Source organism: Mus musculus, chromosome 6, assembly GCF_000001635.26.
Source record: "Mus musculus strain C57BL/6J chromosome 6, GRCm38.p6 C57BL/6J".
Taxonomy (NCBI): Eukaryota; Metazoa; Chordata; class Mammalia; order Rodentia; family Muridae; genus Mus; species Mus musculus.
The window spans coordinates 121,454,716-121,474,437 of NC_000072.6; the positions used below are offsets into that span (position 1 = coordinate 121,454,716).

A 19,722-nucleotide genomic window follows, 5' to 3' on the forward strand; every position below is an offset into this window, starting at 1 on the left:
GTGTGCTGCAGTCATGTGATGCTGAGAGGGAGCCACTCATTCATGGGGAGAGAGATTTCACAGAGGCCTCGTCTCAAATCATAGCAGAAGGCATGGCTCCCAGAACAGCAGTAGGCTGTAGATTTGTGAGACCTGCCTTCAGATGTTGTCTTCTTACCGAGATGGCTTTGGATTCACAGGCAGCTTCTCTGACCTCTTTCAGCCTGAGTTGCTCAGCTGTCAAAGAGCCGCCCTGAAGCACGTACCTGTGAGCTCTCAGCGGCTCTCCTGATGACTAACTGGCTGCAACATCCAGTTTTTTTCCTGGCGCATTGCTGGGGTTTATATGCAATGCACAGCTCCCTACACTAGAATGAGCTTTCCAGAGCCACTCCTGTGGCCAATTCATTTCCACATCCAGTGCAGGACGTGGCCAGGCACATGATAGAGCAGCCGCTACTCGTCACAGAATCCATAAATAAATCCCGGCTCCTGAGGGACTCAAAAGCAATGGGGGTATTGAGAGGAGTGTACACACACACACACACACACACACACACACACACACAGACAAATGAAAGAAAGCACCAGTGCATGCCATAGGCATATGGACCTATTCATCATTGCCACCACAGGCTCAAGGCATATAATCCCTTTCCATATATCACCTCTGTATAACCCCCACTTCACATCCATCTGGAAGGCTCTGGGGAGATTCATTCAGAACAGAGATGCAGTTTGCAAGTTGAGTGAGCCACTGACTCTCACCTACCTTTCCTGCTCCCCTCTAGCCACCTACCCCAGACCCAGAAGGTCAGGGCTCAGGCTGCTTTCTCTTCCGCTCTGCAAGCCCGGACAGTGAGCTGTCTGGGCTCAAAGTCTGGTTTAATCTGAGCCCCATCAGATTTGACAGGAGCTAGGTGGCCTCCCAGCGCCAGGCTGGCAGCACCTTACGAGTTACAGAACTGAGCCTTCACTGCATCTTGCCAGCTTCCCTCAAAGGATACCTCTTCATTACTCGGTAGACTCGAGCCTGGCTGCTGAGTAAAGATGACTGCATAGGGTGAATCAGGGCTGTCAAGCCAGTGGCAGCTCCAGAGGCTGCCTCACCCTGAGCTTCACCCTGAGGCCTGCTGCTCAGCACCAGAACTGCAGGAACCTAAAACTCACCTTCCTTCAATTGTGCACATGTCTTCAGGAACCGTCAAGTCTGGCCAACAATGAGACCTGCGTTTGTGCAGTGGTCATGTCCTAAGAAGAGCTCCGTGCTTAATATAGTCTTAATAGCACAGCCTGGTTAATACATTATGTTAATAACTATAATTATGCACTGGTGTCATTTGGACGATGGAAAACCAGAGTTAAGAGAGGTCTGATGACCTCCTGAGGACCCACGGCTAAGACTTCAGCTGTGCCTCTTGCATAACCTCACACTGTCTCTGGTGTCCCTTATATTCCACTCTCCTACTCCGGGCCTCTGTGGGGGTGGGGTGGGGGTGGGCGTGAATGGCTTCTGGGCTGTGAATGGAAGAGCCTTGATTATGTCTTCCATAGAAAAAGCTCTAGAATTAGACAAAAACGTTGGACCTCACCCAGCCAATCACCTGTCTCATAGCTTTACCCGACCTCTAAGCGCTAACCCTGCTCACAGTATGCACCTAACCTGTAGGCTCATGGAGCACCTACTTTCTTCTGATAAATCAGTCATAATGGAACACTCAACCTACTTGTGCACACCCGTTTCAAAGAGCAGAGATCCATACATACAAACACACACACATATGCATACACACGTGTGCGCGCACGCACATGCACACATGCACATACACACATGTGCACACACACACACACACACACACACACACATACACACGGATATGTAGCTTCACATGTCCACATTTTCACACATAGCCCTGTATGTTCATACGTGTTACCTGTGTTACCTGGTACACTGAGGTCAAACCAAGGATTTTTTTACCACCTACATGAACCCTCTTTACCATACACACCATGGACATTGTCAAAATTCTGTGATGACCTGTAAGCCATTACCCTGTGGCTACGTGTGGGTGACATTTATCAGCCCTGCCTGGCATGACAGAGACAAGCTGACCAACGGCCAAGTTCACAGCTATAACAACATGAACAACTGTCATATGGGCATGGTGCCACCAGTCTTTTTGTCCCAAAACACTGGTTTATGTCCCAGACTAGGCTTTGCTTGGGGAAGAGGGACTCTTCCCTAAGACTGAGACAGCTACGCCAGGCTTTAACAGACTACAGAGCTTGTGTGCAGGGCCAAAAGATAGCTCTTCCTTTTTTCTCTGCTGCCTTGGGTAGGTCACCCTAATTTCTCTGTCAATCAAACTCTACCTCTGAGGAGTAGGGATAGTGATACATTACCACGAGGGCCATGTGGATAAACGAGGTAATAAATGCCCATAAATGCCATGCCCAGCAGAAATTAAATACTTCAGGACTGAGTCTGGGATAGCAGTGAGTGACCTCTCTCTTTGGCTCTGAGCCCTTCAGCTGTTTAATATGCTACTGAATGACATCACTCCTCTGCTCAGCCACCCCCTGACTTCCCATGAGTCTTCCACCCACAAAAAAAATCCCCTTTCCAACCCCTGCTCCATTCTTCTTTCCCGCTGTCACCTCAATAGGTTTCTATATTCTCCTTTCCTTCTTTTTTCCTTAGAGCACACGGTTGTCCTATAGCCCAGGGTCTTTGCATGGGCTTCTTTCCCTATAGAAAGGTGTTGGTGCAGATTCAAGTCGGGCCATTCCAATGACAGCAGCCAAGCCCAGCACCTGTTTTCTACTGTAGGGTTTAATTTTCCTCTGCTCAAATGTCACCTCCCCGGGGGGTCCTGCCTAACAGCACAGCTCTTTCCGTTCTTATGAGCTAAAACGACACCTTCACAGGTTCCCCTGAATCTCACGGCATACACAATGGCAGACCCTGTGATCTGCTGGTGAGTCCCCAGTGCCAATGACAGCAGCAGAGCCTGGCACGCAGGAGGTTCTCAACAGACCACAGTCTACCTCAATAGATACTGACTCCTCCCCGAGGAACATACATAAAATTGTCCATCCCCAGCAGACATACCTTCTGTTCCTTCTCTCCACTCCCTTTTCCTACTCAGCCGTGCACTGGGTTTCTAGCCTTGTTCCATGCATGAAATTAGGGAGTATGTGCTGGCCAATGAATATATCCGGCTGCTCTAGTGGTTTGTAAGTAGGGAGAGGCATCAGAATCCCAGGGCTTAATTTGAACCCCTTCTAAAAGCATCCCCTTGTGACCAAGTCTAGGGCAGAGACCCAGACAGGTGCATTTTGCAAAACCTTCTCTGGGAAGCTTGGATGCTTGCGACTGTAGTCATCCACAGGAGGCAGGGGGGAGAAGAGAGGCTCTCAACACCAGAGCCGCTGCCTGGATTTCAATCCGAAGAGCAACCCCATGTGGCTCGGGCTGTGGAATGGAGCAGACTCATTACATTTTACTAGGACATATTGAGAGAAAGTCTGTAGGGCATTTATACGGCGGTGCCCACCCCGTGGTAAGTGCAAGCTCACATTTCCTGTGCACTTACAGTGATTAAACAATTACTTTCCTCCGGGAGTCTTTGCTGATTGCTTTGCAGTGCTTGGGTTGGGAGTTTTCTGGCAGTGGGTGGCCAGTACACGAAGCTGCCTGGCATGCTGCTGAAAGGAGTACGCTTCCCTCCATTGTGAAGAGCAGCGCCTCCGTCACCCCAGTTTTCACAACTCTTCATGGCAAAATTCATCAAAGAGATCGCTTCACACACTCTATGCAATCCTCTACATCCTATCTTCCTTTTACATTCCTTGCCCGGGAAACTTCAAACACTGCTGGCTAATCTTCATCCCTGTATTTTGGTGGAGTTTTTTTTTTTTTCCTCCTTAAAACAAACTCCAGAAATAACATCATTTTATTCAAGCATGCATTTCTAACCGGTGAGAACTTTTAAGAGATATAATAACAGTATCATTATCACACCTACTTAAATTAATGGTAATTCTCTAATCTCTGCTAATACCTTGTCTGCATGTAAATTTCCCTGGTTGCCTTAAAAATGTCTCTTTCCAGTTGCTTCATTTAAATCCGGAGGAAACCAGGCCCACACGTTGCTGCATCTTTGCATCAGGTTTGCTTTTTCTCTTAAGCCCCTCTCCCTTCTCCCTGAAGCTCACCCGAATCATGTTTGCCATTCAGATAACAATTGCTTAAATATTGCTGAAGGCATTGGTCAGTTTCTCCTTGTCCTGCTGGGCAAGGAAGGCCACATTGGCAGCAGCAGCCTCTGTGGCAATTCCTGGGGTTTGTTAAGCTTTTCTTACCCACCTTTGCCTACTGCATCTCAGCTCCTCCCCATTTCCCAGCACTGGTGTGTGCCAGCAGTCTGCCCCTGGTTCTCTTTAGTCTCCCATCCCAGCCCTTCTCATTTAGTTATCGGTATTGTTCAGTCTCCAGGACTTAAAAGCCAACTCAAGTTTCTGTTTCTAGACCACCCAGAGGCCCACTCAATGTCCAACCCTGACCCCCATCCCCACCCACCCCCAAAGGGTCTGCTGGACCTCTCAACCTTCACCTGTCTGAATTTCAACACATGCCCTTCTGATGACTTTGGTTCGACCCTTGAACTCATCCCCAATCTCTGTCTCTCTCAGGCGCATGCTGTAAGGTTAGGTTTAAGAAGGGCACCGTGCTGCTTTGTCATTTGGGGCAAGAGAGTTGGGAAATACTAATGTGGTAGACAGGCAGCCCTTGCAGGGTTCTGAAGAGCTCTCAGTCCCTCTAGGCCAAGTGAGGTTTCTTTGTTAAGGTTTCTGAGGATCCAGTGCCACACGGTAAGTAGACTTAAGTGCCTACAATTTTGGTTGCCTGTGTTTCCTTTTTCTTTCCCTTTCCCTCCTCAGGCAGTCCAATGTGACTGACTACAGCCTTCGCCACAGCCCACAGCAGATGGTCTGTCAACTCTAGCCACAGTGCCTGGAGAGGGGCTGGCTGCGGGGGTGTGTGGCCTGGTCTGTGAGACAAGCCCCTGATGTAAACCATGTTAATCTACTTACTGGACAGCCCAGCGCCGCGTTTACTGCCACTCCCTCTGTCCTAGCCACCGCAGTGCAAACCTCCTACCTAAACTCTCTGTTTCTGTCTTCTTCTCTTCTCCAATGTCTTCTCAACTCAACATTCCAAGTTCTTTATAAGGATTCTTTGCTCAACATTATCCTATGGGTCCATTTTTCTCAACACTTCATGACAGGCCTTAATTCCCTGGACTAGAAGCACTGGTATCGTTGGCAGAGATCGTCGTCATGTAGGCTGCACTGGGCACTACAGGATGCTCCACAGCATCCTGTGGGGGATGCAGCCACAGTGGGCCCTGACCCACTAAAGGTTGGCTGAGACTTATCTCCCAGCAGGTATGTCAGCCACTTAGAGTTCTGGGATGTCCGTATGCATTTCCAAAACTGCCTGGAATAGAGTGGGATCCCGGTTGAGAATCTCTTACTAAATCTACTACACCCTTCACTGTGATGATTGGTTTTGCCAACTTGGTACAGTCTAGATTCAAGTGGGAAGGTAGTTTCAGTGAGAGACTGTCACAGATTGGTCTGTGAGGGGTTATCTTGATTTCCTTAACTGAGGTGGGGAAGAACCACTATTGGGTGGCACCATTCCCTCGGCAGAGGATCTTGAACTCTGTTAAGAGTGGACAAGGTGAGTTTAACACAAGGATACAATGTATTGATTCATTCCTCTCTGCTCCTTGACTGTGGATACAATGTGAAGAGCTGTTTCCTGCTGTCTGGACTTGCTGCAAGGATGGAACCTGAAAGTGTGAGCTAAAATAAGCCCTTTCTCTCCTAAGTTGCTTTTGGCAGGATATTTTTATCACAGCATCAGAAACTAAGACAGCCACTGAGTTCTCTGATTTTGCCTCAGGCTATGCTCCCCGCATGCTTAGGCTCTTATCTAGCTGAACCCCAAGAGTCCAGAAGCCACCTCCTTTCCCCAGCAATTTGTGTAGACTACCTTCCCTGTGGGGACTTCTCAACACCTGTTCATATCCCATATTTCTTACTTCCAGTCTTCTCTGCTTGCCCTTTCTCGAGAGCAGCTGACTCACCAGATACACTGTGAGTTTTCATCATTTTATTGGGAGTACTTCTCCAACCTTGAGAGCAAAGAGAGCCCCAAAGAACAAAAGATTGCTAAACCAGAGTTCTCTTTTCACCTAAGAATCATTTTCCCTAGATCTTCAACTGCAATTTACTAATGTTCATAGCATGGGGGTTGGGGGACATTTCAAATGGAGGCCCTCAGTAATGGCTGCCTGTCTTTTACCCCTCTTGCTAACAGAAAAGCATATGCCAAATGACTACACAGAGGCAAGCTCTCCAGAACCTGCCTTCTAAAACTCCCAGCAGGCTCTGAGGAGCCAAGATTCATGGCTGTGCAGTGAACTCAGAAGCTATTGAGGCAGCAATTTTGATAACAAATGTGTGTGAGTGTGGGGGGGGGGTGAAGTACAGAACAGCAGATAGTTACTACAATCCGTGTTAAAAGAACTGTGTATGTATGTATGTATGTATGTATGTACGTATGTATGAGGAAACTGCTCATACTGGTTGCTCTAAGATGGGGGGGGGTAAGGTGAAGAGTGTGTATGTGTGTAATTGGTTATATTATAGAGTTGTGGGGGAGGGGAAGATACTCCATCAAACTGTATATACATCTTAACTTTAAAAAAAACTATATCAATGTACTATATATCTGAAAAGAACAAATTAAAACAAAGGATATAATTTGACTGATGAAATGTAAATTACCAGGGCTGTATGAAAAGTCCATGCATTGGGGATAGGGCGGGGGCAAAGCTCCTTGAACAGGTAGAGGTGTCTAGAAGCCCAGAGCTATTGTACCCTGGCACTTGAGTGTAGTTGGATGGTTTCTGTCTGCAGCCAAGGGTTGGGAAAGTCAGAGGGTTCCCAGGCCCACAGCCCAGGCTTAGCAGTACAAAGACTCTGGCACTGGAACAGTCTGAGGAAGGGCCTGCTTGTGCCTAAGCTATGTGACCATGTGCCCTCTGGCCTTGGGGTTAGCGCCTTGTTTTGTGCTGGGGCGTGACTGAGGCAAGTCAGAGCCACCTTAAAGGCATGCAGGCATGCATGGCAGGAGGTTCTAGGACGGAGTCAGTCTGAAAGAAGAGAGTGATCATGTGGTGTGAGAGGTGAGGGGGACAGGAAGGTAGGGTGAGGATGGAATAAACTGTCCTCAAATATCTGAGGGGCTGTCAAATATAAGAGGGAGGGAGGAGTCCTGTTCTGAGCCTTCTAGATTTCTCAGGACGGGACAAGCACTTTGTGCTCCCCAAAAGCACTTCCTTCCTGTGTTCTTGCCACTGGAAGGGACTCCAGGTAACAGGAAGTACCAGTACCACATTGGGAGTCCTCAGTAGACCCATGGCTGGCCTGCCACTTTAATCACCATTCCTCTCTCCGAGGGAAATACCAGGGCAGTACCCATAGTCAGTGGTCACAATCACTGTGTGAGAATTCAAACTCAGCCCTGGATCCTACTCACCTAACATTTTAGCTCCAACCAGGAAGCTCTTTGGGATTCTAGGGCTGCAATTCTATCATATAGCAAAAAGGCTGGGCTTCTTCTGCAAGAGTGTTGGGCATAAGAAGACTCTCTACCCCACTCTGTGTGTGTGTGAGAGAGAGGGGGGGGAAGAGGGAGAAAGGGGGAGAGAGAAGGGGAGAAGGAAAGGGAGGGAGGGAGGAAGGGAGAGAGGGAAGAAGAGAGGGGAGGGGGGAGGGGCAGGGGAAGGGGAGGGGAAGGGGGAGGGGGGAGAATGCTGAGCAGAATTGTGGACTTTGGCAAAACCATCTTCAAATAAGACCCTGTCACTCCTGCCTTTACTCCCCCTTCTCCAAAGAGAATCCTCAGGCAGACCTAGGCTAGACATCAGAAGTCCAGACAAGGGCACTGTCAGCACCAGTTGACCAGCCTTGTCCCCACACCTACTGCTAATTCGGAGGAGTAGGTGCATTGGGCCACCATGCTGTGGTGGAGCGGATGGAGAGTGAGTGTGGAGTGTAGAGGTTGGTGTGGGAGAGAGAGAAGTCTGGCTGGTGAGCCTGGGGCTGGAGGGACACTGAGGCAGTTGAGCCCCCACCTCCCACCCCGCCGCAAGAGGTGGTGGGGGCGGAGGTTGGCCACACAAGTGTGGACAGCTCTTCCCCAACGCATATGACTCAGCAGTGGGGGCGCGCGCGGGGCGGCGGGGACGCATGGCTTCCCTGAGGCTGGGGTGCCCGCCCCCGCGAGGGAGCGTGATGCTGGCGTGCAGAGGGGGCGCGTGGGCCGGGAGATCCTGTGCTGTTCGTCAGCAAGCCAGCCGCCCACACTCCCAGGCCCAGCCTCCTCCGCTCTCGCCCCCAGCCGAGGGAGTCCCAGGAGTGGGTGGAGGAAAAAGGACTTCCCTGTGGGTTTGCTTGTGGTTTGAAGACCAGGCAGCCTATGGGGGTCTAAGGAGTAGGGAGGGGAGCGAAGGGGCCTTCCCTAGGCTCGGGAAGAGAGGCAAGCTCACTGCCTGCAGAGCCCCTCCTGCTGTTCTTTAAGCCCTGTTGTTTAAGCCCTGATGACTACAGGGGACCTAACAGAAATTTCTAGGGTTCTTAGCTCTGGAAGCCTCATCGGGATTCCCCTTCATTCCACCCTCGGAAGGCTCACCGGCTACAGTTTCCCTACTCCCAGAAAGAGAGCATTTAGTCGCTCTCAGGATCCCTTCCCAGTGCCTTGCCTTGAGATGTATTCCCCACTAAGGGTTCTGCTTCATTATTCTTGGTGAGCTGAAGGTACAGGCCAAGGGAGGAAATGGTTGTCTAGTGGAGTTGGACAGAAATGGAGGCCCAGGAGGGTTCGCTGCCAGGCTGTACCTAGGTCTGTGAGGGAGGACTGGCATCAACTCCATCTTGGCTATAGGATTAGAATCCATTTGTGTAAAAAAATAGTGCTGTCAACCCGCTACCTGTACCTGACTCTGGAAGTGTGGGGTGATAGTGTGTGTGTACAAGCGCACGTGTGCGCGTGTGTGTGTGTGTGTGTGTGTGTGTGTATGTGTGTGTGTGTGTCTTACTGAGTAGCATGAAATAGTCAAAGCTGCTGGGCAGGGCCTTTTGTACGCAGTGGCTCTGGAAGGGAAATCCTGATGCTAGACCCAATCAAACAATTCCCAAATGCTTCGCAGAGTTTTTGTTTCTGTTGTTTTTAAATAATCATTGTGTTAAATTTTAGGACTGATTGAAAATTATGGTAGATTGGAACCATTCATCAAGGAAGAAATTGCGGGAGTTCCCTGCCTGTGCCAGTCAGGAATGGGAGAGCATTCCTGACTGCTGGAGGCAGGAGGCTGGTCTGACCTGGCAAGTCAAGAGAGGCAGCTAGTTAGTGCCAGTCACTGACCGCAGGACATGTGGGGAGCGTCTGCAGAGAAAGGTTTATCTCTATTGTGTTTCTCACTGGGCTGTAACATTGAAGCAGCACTGCCCACTTTCTAGGGAGCCTTCCTCCTACAGCTTTACTTTATGGGAGTGGGGCAGGGGATCTAGGAATCCTGCCTGTCCCAGATAGTACACCAGTGACAGGAGAAGGGTGTGGAGGTCCATGTTTGCAGAGGATTAGAGGTGAGGTGGGAAAGAACCAAGTAGCCCCAGAGAGAGAGAGGAGGAGGGAGAGGGAGAACGAGGTGGGAGGTGGGAGGGGCAGGGAGGAGAGGGGGAGAGGGGAAGGGAGAGGGAGGGAAGGGTACGGGGAGAGGAAGATGAAGCTTGTCATGAAGAGAGGGAACAAGAACCAAGAACAATCACCACCTGGCTTTCTGATAGTACTGAGTTGACCAGACAGGCCTCACTTGGGGACTAGGGGTAGATAAGGAGGTGACAGCTGCCTCCCTGCTAGGTCTGCACAACCATGGACGCACCTTCAAGCCCATTTCAGCAACACACTCACCTGGCCTCACAAACACACCTCCACCATGTGCATGCCCAGCCTCCTCCATTGGAATCGTAACACCACCTAGGAGATGTTTCAAGAAGTGCTGACAGAGGGGCAGGCCTAGAGGGTTCCTGTTGGGTCCCAAGCAGAAGGGTGATTCCCCACATCCTCTTCCAACTATTGTTTCTCCTCTGCCTTCCTCCCTCTCGCTGGGGGTGAAGAAGGATGGAGCTTAGAGCTTCCTGTATGCTATCCACCATGAGCCACATCCCAGTCTTTCTCCTTTTCCAGAGATAAGGCCATGCTTCAAGACTCTATCCGGTAGACATTTTCTACTTCTTGTTCATCCTCCGAGGGTATGTGTGTGACTAAGACATTCATCATAACCTTTCTCATGCTTGGTCGTTGGTGCATTTCCTAGGCTAGGAGACGAGTCAGAGGTTGGGAATGAGAGGTGATCTATCCTTGCTCATAGACAGGAACAGTGGATCCATTACAGATGGACAGGCACTGTCTACCATACACTTCATTTCCATAGCAGCCTGGAGTGCTGAACCCCCAGATCTGCTCTTTGCACATGCTCAGATGAGGGATAGGACACTCAGTGCTGACAGGCTAATTGTGAACTACAGGGGGGAGGGGTTTGTCTTCTGGTCAGCTCCTCCTTAGCCCTGACACCACCCCCCTTCTCTCTGTCCACTCCAGAAGCCAAGAACACTCTTGGCTCTATGGACACCGGCTTTTCTTAACCAGCATCCTTTCATCGGAGACTGGCTCAATGCTGAGCTCCGCTCTTGTCTCCCACATCTTTGATTTCATGGACCATTGACCCCTGCGTGCTGCTAGGCCACACTTCCTGCTCTGTAGCAATGCCTAACACTGTCACGGGGCATCCTACCATCCCAAACATTATCCCAAGATCCTTGAAAAGAGCAAGAACTTTCCCAGCACCCAGGTGCTTCTTCAGTCCTTCGTTTGTGGCTTTTGCAACAGGGATGACCTCACAGGGAAGGCTGCCCTCTATAACCCAAATATAACACAACCATTGTGAGTGACCTTTGTGCCCTCCCCCTCCCCTCAAGTGATCTCAACTCTTACAACACATTCGTGGAAATAAGGCTAGGCTTAGTTCCTCAGCAACTTCTTTATGTCCCTCCCTGTATGTCTCTGAGCCTCCTGCCCTGGCCTTCAGGCAACCAGTACCTTCATGTAGCCTCCTCTGGGGCTACCACTGCCCTGGGAATTGTCCACAGACACACTTCTATGTGGAAGCGGGGAAGACTAATAAAGCTACATGGGTGGGTTTTATCCTGTCCTAGAAAGTTTTTTTTTAAACAAAAGAGATAACCTGAAAGTGCGCAAAACCAACTCTGTGGAATTGTTGCGTGGGTGAAGAGATTCTGGAGAGCAGCCATGGGCCTCCCACAGCCCCCTTGAGACCCAAGAAGTAGCTACGAGTTTGTTTCTGAGCGCCAAGGGACCATCCAGATGGGTTCTTCTTATCTGTCATCAAGAAAAGCCAGAGGAACAGGATGAAGAGTTAAAAGAGGGGGTAGTGGGGGATGGGATTTGTAAAGGTGGAACTTGCAGGAGAGAGGGGAGCTGCAATTGGGATGTAAGGTTAATTAATAAATAAATTAGTGGGGGAAAAAAGAGTGAGCTCTAAACCCATCCCTGGGACTAACTAGTTTAGGAGCAGCAGACACTTCCCCTCTGCTTTTCATTTTCTCCCTCGTGGAAGAAGCCTGGACTGGGTGGCCTTAAAATGTGCTTCTAGCGCTGACATTTGCTTGATTCCCCAGAGGGCCCCATGAAGTCCTTGAGTCCTTGTAGCTCTGGACAAGATGAAATAACCTGATGGCAACACAAAGCTCGGGCCCTTCTCAAGGAAGGGACTCTGTACACCCTCTGTCCACAGCAGCCTGCCATGGGGGAGGGACAGGTACCACGCAGCAGCACAGCATTGGCCTTAGTTACATAACCCTCCTGATCCCAGCAAAGAACAACAACAAAACAGCCTGTTCCCAGAGCACCCAGAATCCCAACACACACACACACACACACACACACACACACACACACACACACACACACACACACACACGCGTCATTAGGGGCTTTGTAGCCACAGACGCCTGTGAGAATCTGAGAATAATCTTTCATGTGTTTTCTTTTTTCTAGAAGTATCTCATTTAAGAAACTATCCGAGAGCAGTCTTCTAACCTTTAGATCTATAAGACCAGAGATATTAGGGTCCCCACAGTTCCCTCACATCATTTAGTGTCATAAGGGCCTCTTGTCTTTTTGGCCTCTTCCTTCTTTCTCTCCACCTCTGTGGGGGTTCCATAGTGAAGGTCTACCCTCCGTCCCCAGTAGGAGCCGTCTGCAGAAAGGACACACTGATCCTGCTTTGTTCTGAACATGGAAGGCATTTCCCAGGTCCTGTCCTCACGGATCACTGTTCTCCCTGGCAGGTCACTTTGTCTTTCCCTTGAGGAGACTGTGGCTTCCCATTTTAGGAAAAGTGGCAGAGTTCCTTCTCACCAGAGGGCATGGTGACAACCCACATGTCTTTGATATCTTAAGAGAAGGGCAGATGATCTTAAAGTGCTGCAGGAGAGCTTGCAGCTGGCAGAAGATGCATTTTTGAGCTGTGAAGTTGTCACATCTCATAGAGATCACAGGCCACGGTGGCTTTGTCCTGCCCGGCTGCTTGACAAGGTCGAGCTGACAGTCACAGCTCTGAAATACACTGGGTGCGTGTTGTCTGGTGTTAGAAGAATAAAAGAACAAGGCGCACATGTCCAAAGGTGACCTAATAGACCAGAAGGAACCTAAGTGTGGATTCTGGTCTATTGATGTTATCTGAGACTAGATGATGCATTCATCCTTCCTTGGTCTTCATACATTGAAATACCGTGATGTATTAAGTGCTTAGTGAGAGCCCAGAACAGTGCTAAGTAAGTAACAGTTTGGAGTTCTTAAGAACTGGAAGAAGAAAGTGGGATGAGGTGAGGTACCCCAGACCTGTGTGTGCCTCTGAGATCCCAGGTTCTCAGATGCTTAGACCCTAAGCGTTCTGGGCTTCGGTGGCTCCCCAGCTTTCCAGCCAAGAGCTCCAGCTTGTCTCCTCACTGCACTCCTATCTTTTTCTTTCTGAGAAGGCTTTCAGAACCAGAACTGACACCCAGATATCCCCTCCCTACACAGAAACGAGAAGCCCTTTGCAGCTTCTATAGAGACCAGTACTTGGTGCTTTTCCAGAGTGAAGCAGAAAGTTGCTGCAGTGTCCTGAGCTTGGAAGCCTGCCAGAATTATCCCAGTTGAGAACCTGCCAGTGTGATGAGTGTCCCTAGAACCTCTTACGAAGCTGCTGCCCTGCCGTACTGGGTCCTGGACCATGAAGTTTATGTCTGGACCCCTGTGGGGGGGAGGCGGGATGCTCTGGCTTCCCAATAAGAGAAGTTAGGGTAAAAATCTTTACATGGGGTTTAAACTCAAGCTGGGTTTCCTTAGAGACCTTGCTCCCAGCTATGGGTCCTAGCTTGCTTTTCTTTTTCATACCACAACCCCTCTCCTTCCCTTCCCACCCATCCCTAACCCAGTCTCTCTCCCTCTCCTCCCCTGGAAGCAACCTTTGGAATTCAGGCTGCACAGATACTTGCTGAATCAGCAGTACCAACTGCTGTGCCTCTTTCTTGGGTTGGGGCCAAGAGGGACCTGTGCCAGGATGGTTCTGTGGGGCCCTGTGGTGTTGCCCACACAATGTGGGAAGAGATGGGGGGGGGGAAGGAAGATGGATGCATGGGCTGGGGAATGGCTTGAGCCTCAAAAGCTGTGGGGGTGTTGTTGTTTGTTTGTTTCTGAATTAAAGGGGGCAGAAGGAGGTTTGGTCTGGACCTTTGCAAAGGTCTGGCATGCAAATTTTGTAAATCTGCTCTTTATCAGATTCCAGGAGTGAATAAAAGGTTTCACTCCCTCCTCAAGTGAGCCTTCCTCGGACCCCACTTTCTAACTAGTGTGTTTGGAATCCTCTGGCTAGTGATGGCAGCAAATGGACAGGAGAGGAGTGAGCTATGGCAACAAGGCATGTCTAGGCTCAAGACATGCTGAGACTGCCCCTACCCACTGACATGACTCAGGCAGGGACGCTCTGTCAGAGAGAGGAGTGATGTCTGCGTGTAACACAGATGTATCCCAGGACTGAATCTGATAGACAGTTTCATTTCTGGCTATCTTTGGCTCTTACTATTTTCTGACACAAGCCCTCACCTCTAGCCAAGAAACCCTTCCCTCTGGTTCCAAATCTCTGCGTATGCCCATTCTTTTTACTCTATAATATTCAGAGAGTAGATGGCTCTAGACGGCTGCAGTATGCTTACACTTGCTTAAACATTTCTAGATGTGCCTTGTTATATGTCATGTAAGGCCCACTTCCTTCCTTCCTGTCTTTCCACAGCGCAGAATTCAGGCTTTTAAAGAGACAGAACACCTGATACATTTAGCTCACTGATAGAACTCCACACTCTGGAGAGCTTTCAGGGTGAGCCAGTCAGACACTTGCCACCTTCAGGAAGACCACCCTCACTCAACAGTAGAGATATCTGCTCCAGTCAGCATCCTAGTCAACTCCCGCTAAAAGGCATCTGCATAAATCATTGCGCTGTCCCCAGGCCCTGGGCAGTATGATGCTAAAGAACTCTAGAGATGACTGAAGATGTGTTTCATGTGGTGCTAGGGGGTGGAGCTCAGTGCTAGAACATGTGCTTAGCATGTTCAAAGCCATGGGCATGATCTTTATTAGGAGAAAAACAAGGGGGGGGGAACATTCAAGAAAAGAGGGGGGAAAGACGAGAAGGAGGAAAGTAATGAAGGAGGGAAGGATGCTCCAGGAGGGTAAGGGAGGAAAAGTCGAAGCCATAGTAAGTACTAAGGGCACTTAGACTTCCACACTGAGTCAGGAAGTACAGAGAAAATGGTGAATTTGAAGCATGACGCCCAAACCTTACCTCGATGTGATTAATCACCTGCTTCTGGGGCTGGGGACACAGAGAAGCCCTGGGATCCTAACTAAGCAGTGATTGAGTAGGTGGGCAAATATGCTGTAATGGAAGCCATGGTCACAAAGGCAGCTTCTATAGCAAGGGGTCTTTTCCAGGTCAGGCTGAGACCTGGCTCCAGCCAGGAAAAAGATAATAATCAATTCCGTAGATGCTGTGAGCCTTGATTGGAAAAAAAAAACAAAGAGGAAGAAGCTATGCTTGCTGCTTCCATTAAATAGCATAAACATTGGGGCTTGCGCTAGCAGGAGCGGGAAGCAGGCAGAGAAAGGACGCTAACCCCTAGGGCTTCTGTAATATGGCTGTACTCACCCGCCTCCACACTGCTGCTTTCTTAGCTTGGATCCCAAGGCCAACTCCTTTGTGTGTCCCCCAGCTGAAGGAGGGAGAGAGGCCAGGCTGCACACTAATCCCTATCAGATGGCCACTAAATGATCTATCATTTCTCAGCTCCTGAGCTCCTGTGCTCCTTCCCAGAGTTGGGAAAGAAGAGGACTTGAAGGAGAGAGCCGACTGTGTGGCTGGCAATGTGTGTGTGTGTGTGTGTGTGTGTGTGTGTGTGTGTGTGTGTGTGTGTGTGTGTACGGTATCTAACAGTGTTTACCCATCTGTAGTCACCTATATAGACCTACATTCTCCTTTTGTAATGAGGACAGAGAGGAATAAGCAAAGCTTTGCAGGAAACTTGTGATCTGAAGACCTTCCTGTTCCATCTCTTCCCTCTCTGCACAATAGGGAACTGACTTAGCAGAAGCATGGGATAGGACCAGGTGGGGCTCAGGGGCACTGGTCCAGGTGGGGCTCAGGGGCACTGGCTGCTGGTCCTGGTCCCTTCCTTCACCCTATACATGGAGGTCTCTCTCTACCTGCTGGATCCATCTATCCTTGCCCCATGGGCTAAGGAATTCCCAAAGGATAAACATCCATGAGGCCATGGGTAGAGGACAGAGTGAGCTAAATTAATGAGCCACAGTGATTCACTCCTGAGTTCTATGGGGGAGATGTTGCTTGAAGTCAGGCAAAAACATGGGAGAGAAATATCATTCCAGGGACCTCCAGCCATCCGAGGTGTGCTTTACTTCACAAAGAAGGGAAGAAAGTTGAAGGGAAGTAAGGTAACTATGTGCTCACTCTTGATGTTTCTGGGTATCTAGGCCTGAAAAAGGCTGGAGACTCCAGAGAAGCTAATGTTACGATAAACCCCTTAGTGCCTAGTAACATGTTCACAGCATCTTCCATTGCCTTCCACCATGCTGGTTGGTTCTTATTTTTGGTCCATGGGAAGCAGAAACAGGGTAGGGAAGACAGAGTTCAAGGATGTCACATGGTATTGACATGTGAGGCCCGAGAGGAATCCAGGTGATTCCTCAACCTCTGGACTCCTAGCAGGAACATCTGTATAGAAGGCATGGGCTCTCTGGGACCCTTTGGGGGCCACAGAGAAGTCTTTCTCCAAGAACAAGATCAGTCATCAATTCTTATCAATCACAGCTTCCCAACAAGTTGCAAAGACACTGAGGCTGTAATAGGAGAGAAAGAGGATACCAGATATAATGAGGAGAGAATTCAAGTGAAGAATTCTAAGTGTCAGGCCTCTATGGCTGCCCCCATGGTAGTGGGGTGGAATTGTTCCCTCTGTTGGGGGAAAAGGCTATATAATATCGTGGAAGAATGTTGCCTTTAGCTGAGTTGTGGACATTGAGGAAAACCCAACTCTCTGGTTTTCAGACCAAGGGGGGAAAAAAAAGACAGCCATAAAACTGAAAGACAAATAGGCCACGGAGGATTTTTTTGGGTCTTGAATCAGATGCTTCAGGTCTATCAAGCCAGGTCATCCCTGAGCTTCTGTGCTTCTGTCCAAACCTACCCTGTGATCAAGCATGCCTACTTCACCTTTTAAACTCCACTTTGATGGGAGAGGAAAGTGAGGTAGGGGGCAGAGAAGAGGTGAGCTTTTAAGTGATGCAGCCAGTCTTCACAAGTGTCTTCCAGACATAAAGCACATGCAAATAGAGATGAGGCACTCGGCGGCTCTCCTCACTTGCCCCTCCCTCTCCTGTAGCATCACACCATGAAGGCCACTGCTAACCAGGTACTGATTGCCACGGGGCTGTTCTTCTCTCGCCTGTCTAAAAAGAAGCAATACTGACAGCATCGCCAGGCTCTTTCAATACAGAGGAGAAAACGTTCCAGCCCCCTTTATCTCATCCTCCCACATTCCTATACCATGGACCTCACAAGTGAAAAGAAATCTTGAGGCCCTAGACTCTGCGTGGGGACAATTAATATTTCTCCTGGAATCCAAGATGAGGTTTCCTAATAACCAAAGGGAAACAAGGCTTGCCATAAGAGGCCACCACAGAGATTTATAGAGGCATTACATTCAAGAAACTGCTTTCCAGCTGTCTCTGATCTCATTGTTCTCTTCCCATGATTTGAACCCAGATAAGCTTCTGAGTCAGTGGAGAGCTCCAGCCAGGTGAGTCCTCAAGCTGAAACAGAGACATCCAGGAGTCTGGAGGGTTGTTTCTGCGTATGCCTTGGCACTATAGAGGCTCAGCATAAAGATGTTCACTTGGGTCAGAAGGGAGAAAGCTTTCCCAAGTGAGCCACTCCTGGCTCTGACTCCCACTGCATCAGATAAAGAGCCAGCTCCTTCCCCTGGGCAGCGCTGTCTCCCACCATTCATCTTCCTGTATCCAGCTCCCCTGCCTGTTCCCGTTCCCCCCCCACCTCCTGTCCTTTGCTTTATCCTACCCACTCTAATCCTTGCTGCTGGACCCCAGCCCCTATAAAGCGCTTAAACTTCCTGATCAAGTCTGTTTTGGTGTCTCACTCTTTATTTAAACAGTTGTACTATGCAAACTCACTTCCGAATTTTTCCTAGCTTAAATCCTTCAATGGTCCCCTGCTTTGGCTTAATTTTTTTGCCCCCAACTTCCTCCCAATTTTATCTCCCTTAATTTCTGGAAGTTATCATTATCCCCAACCAGTTAAAGCCCATTCCTCTCATTTTTTGCTCCAAAGATGGTCCAAATACTTCCTTTGGCTCCAACCACCACAGACCTTCCAACGCGGATCTCAAGCCCTCCTTTGCGGGACTCTCCTTGACACATTTTTTTACCCAAGGCATTTTTGCCCGCTTCACTTCACAGTGCTCAAGTCCTTCACTCTTACACACAGATTTCCCATTTCCTCACACCCACTTGCTTCTCCCACCTCCTTGTCCCCACTCACTCGGGTCTCCTGCTCAGGACGCCCTTGCCGAGGGCGGCGGGGGATGCGTGTTGAAGCAGGGCTCCCGCGGCAGCACAACAACTCGAGGGACGCTCCTTCTCCTTGTCAGCTATGGCCCCGGGTGCCACCGGGTGCTGGTGGGGCGACTGAGGAGTCTGAACCCTGCTGCTGGGTGCAGGTTGGGGCTGCGCCAGGAGCTGACCGTGGTGCTGAAGCGGCGGCTCCGGTGAAGCGGGTATGAGCTGTCCGTGGTCCTGAAGCGGTTCCTGGGCCGCAGCGGCGGCCGGAGCAGTGACTGCAGGAGCAGGCAGTGGGGCAGACGGCGGCGGGGGAACCAGCCCAGGCGGAGGCTGGGCTTGCAGCAACTGCTGGTGTTCCCACAGGCTGCGGTTCTCCGCGCTCAGCTCGTCTAGACGCCGCTCCAGCTCATCGATGCGCTGGCGCTGGGTATGGATGAGGCTTTGCTGGTTCTGCACGATGGCCGTGAGCTCCTTGAGGTAGAGCACGGCGCGCACCGGGTTCTCCAGCAGGCTCTCCATGCCGCCCGCCGCCGCCTGCGCCCTGCCTGCGCCTAGGCGGGCGGCGGGGAGCGTGAGCGCGCAGGAGCCCAGCAGCCCAGCAGCTCTGGCGGTCGGTGGCCTCCCTCCCTCTCTCTCCCTCCCCTTCCCGCCGTCGCCTGCGCGTCACCGCCACACAGGCATTCGCACACGCACTGAGGGGCGGACCGGCGCCAGGGCCCACCTCCCACCTCTGGGCTTCGTGAGGAACCCTGCTTCCCGCGGGGGCGTAGGAGAGGCGGGTGGGGATGGGGAGCAGAGGGGAAGAGGCTGGGTCGAGCAAAATACTCTATGAAAATCCAGGATGGAGATCAGTCCTACCAGGGAAGAAGGAAGAGCCAACCCAAGCAGAAGCGCTGGGAAAGTGCTATAGAACTAAGACAAAAAGGAAGCCGCCAGAGAAAGATGAAGAATAAAGGAAGCTGCCAAAGACATAGAGAAGTACAGGCACCCAGCTCTAAAAGGTCACAGTCACGTTTTCCTGTATCTAGGCACCTCAGAGGCAGGGCCCATTTTTAAGACCTTCTAGGGAGGAGACACACCTGCCTTTTTGATGCTCAACAATTTGCTCTGTAGGATGTCCGTGAACAGTTATGAGACCCTAGAGAACAAGGCGTGTGTCTGTTGCTTAGTTCTGGCGGGGGTAAGTTAAGGCAGGAAGGCTGCACATGCAGGGATTTTTCTCTGGAAATGAGATCTCATGGCTCTTTGGACCTCTCTGACAGGAACAGAAACCAAATAGAACCTCTGAGGTTCCCGCTTCCAGAACCTTCTGAAGCAACCATTCTTTTTGACAGTTAGGAAGCACATGCAATTAGTAAATACTGGACTAGGAGATGATATAATAAAAACTACC

General features: G+C 50.2%; 1 protein-coding gene across 7 annotated transcripts in view; it reads right to left on the reverse strand.

The window, feature by feature from the left end:
- The window catches only part of Iqsec3 (IQ motif and Sec7 domain 3), a 100,812-nt gene extending 81,789 nt beyond the window's left edge, over positions 1-19,023 (reverse strand). For 3 of the 7 annotated variants that reach the window (NR_110358.1, NM_001289685.1, NM_001033354.3), the window contains exon 1: positions 18,310-18,963. Coding sequence is in view for 4 of the 7 variants with exons in the window: in NM_001033354.3 (NP_001028526.1) it covers positions 18,310-18,848 (539 nt within the window). In the remaining 3 variants the exon portion in view is untranslated. Of the gene's footprint in view, positions 1-18,309 lie in introns of all 7 variants that reach the window. The other 4 variants (XM_006506111.4, XM_006506112.4, XM_030255387.1 and 1 more) reach the window with 2 other exon arrangements.
- Positions 19,024-19,722: the final 699 nt, after the last annotated feature.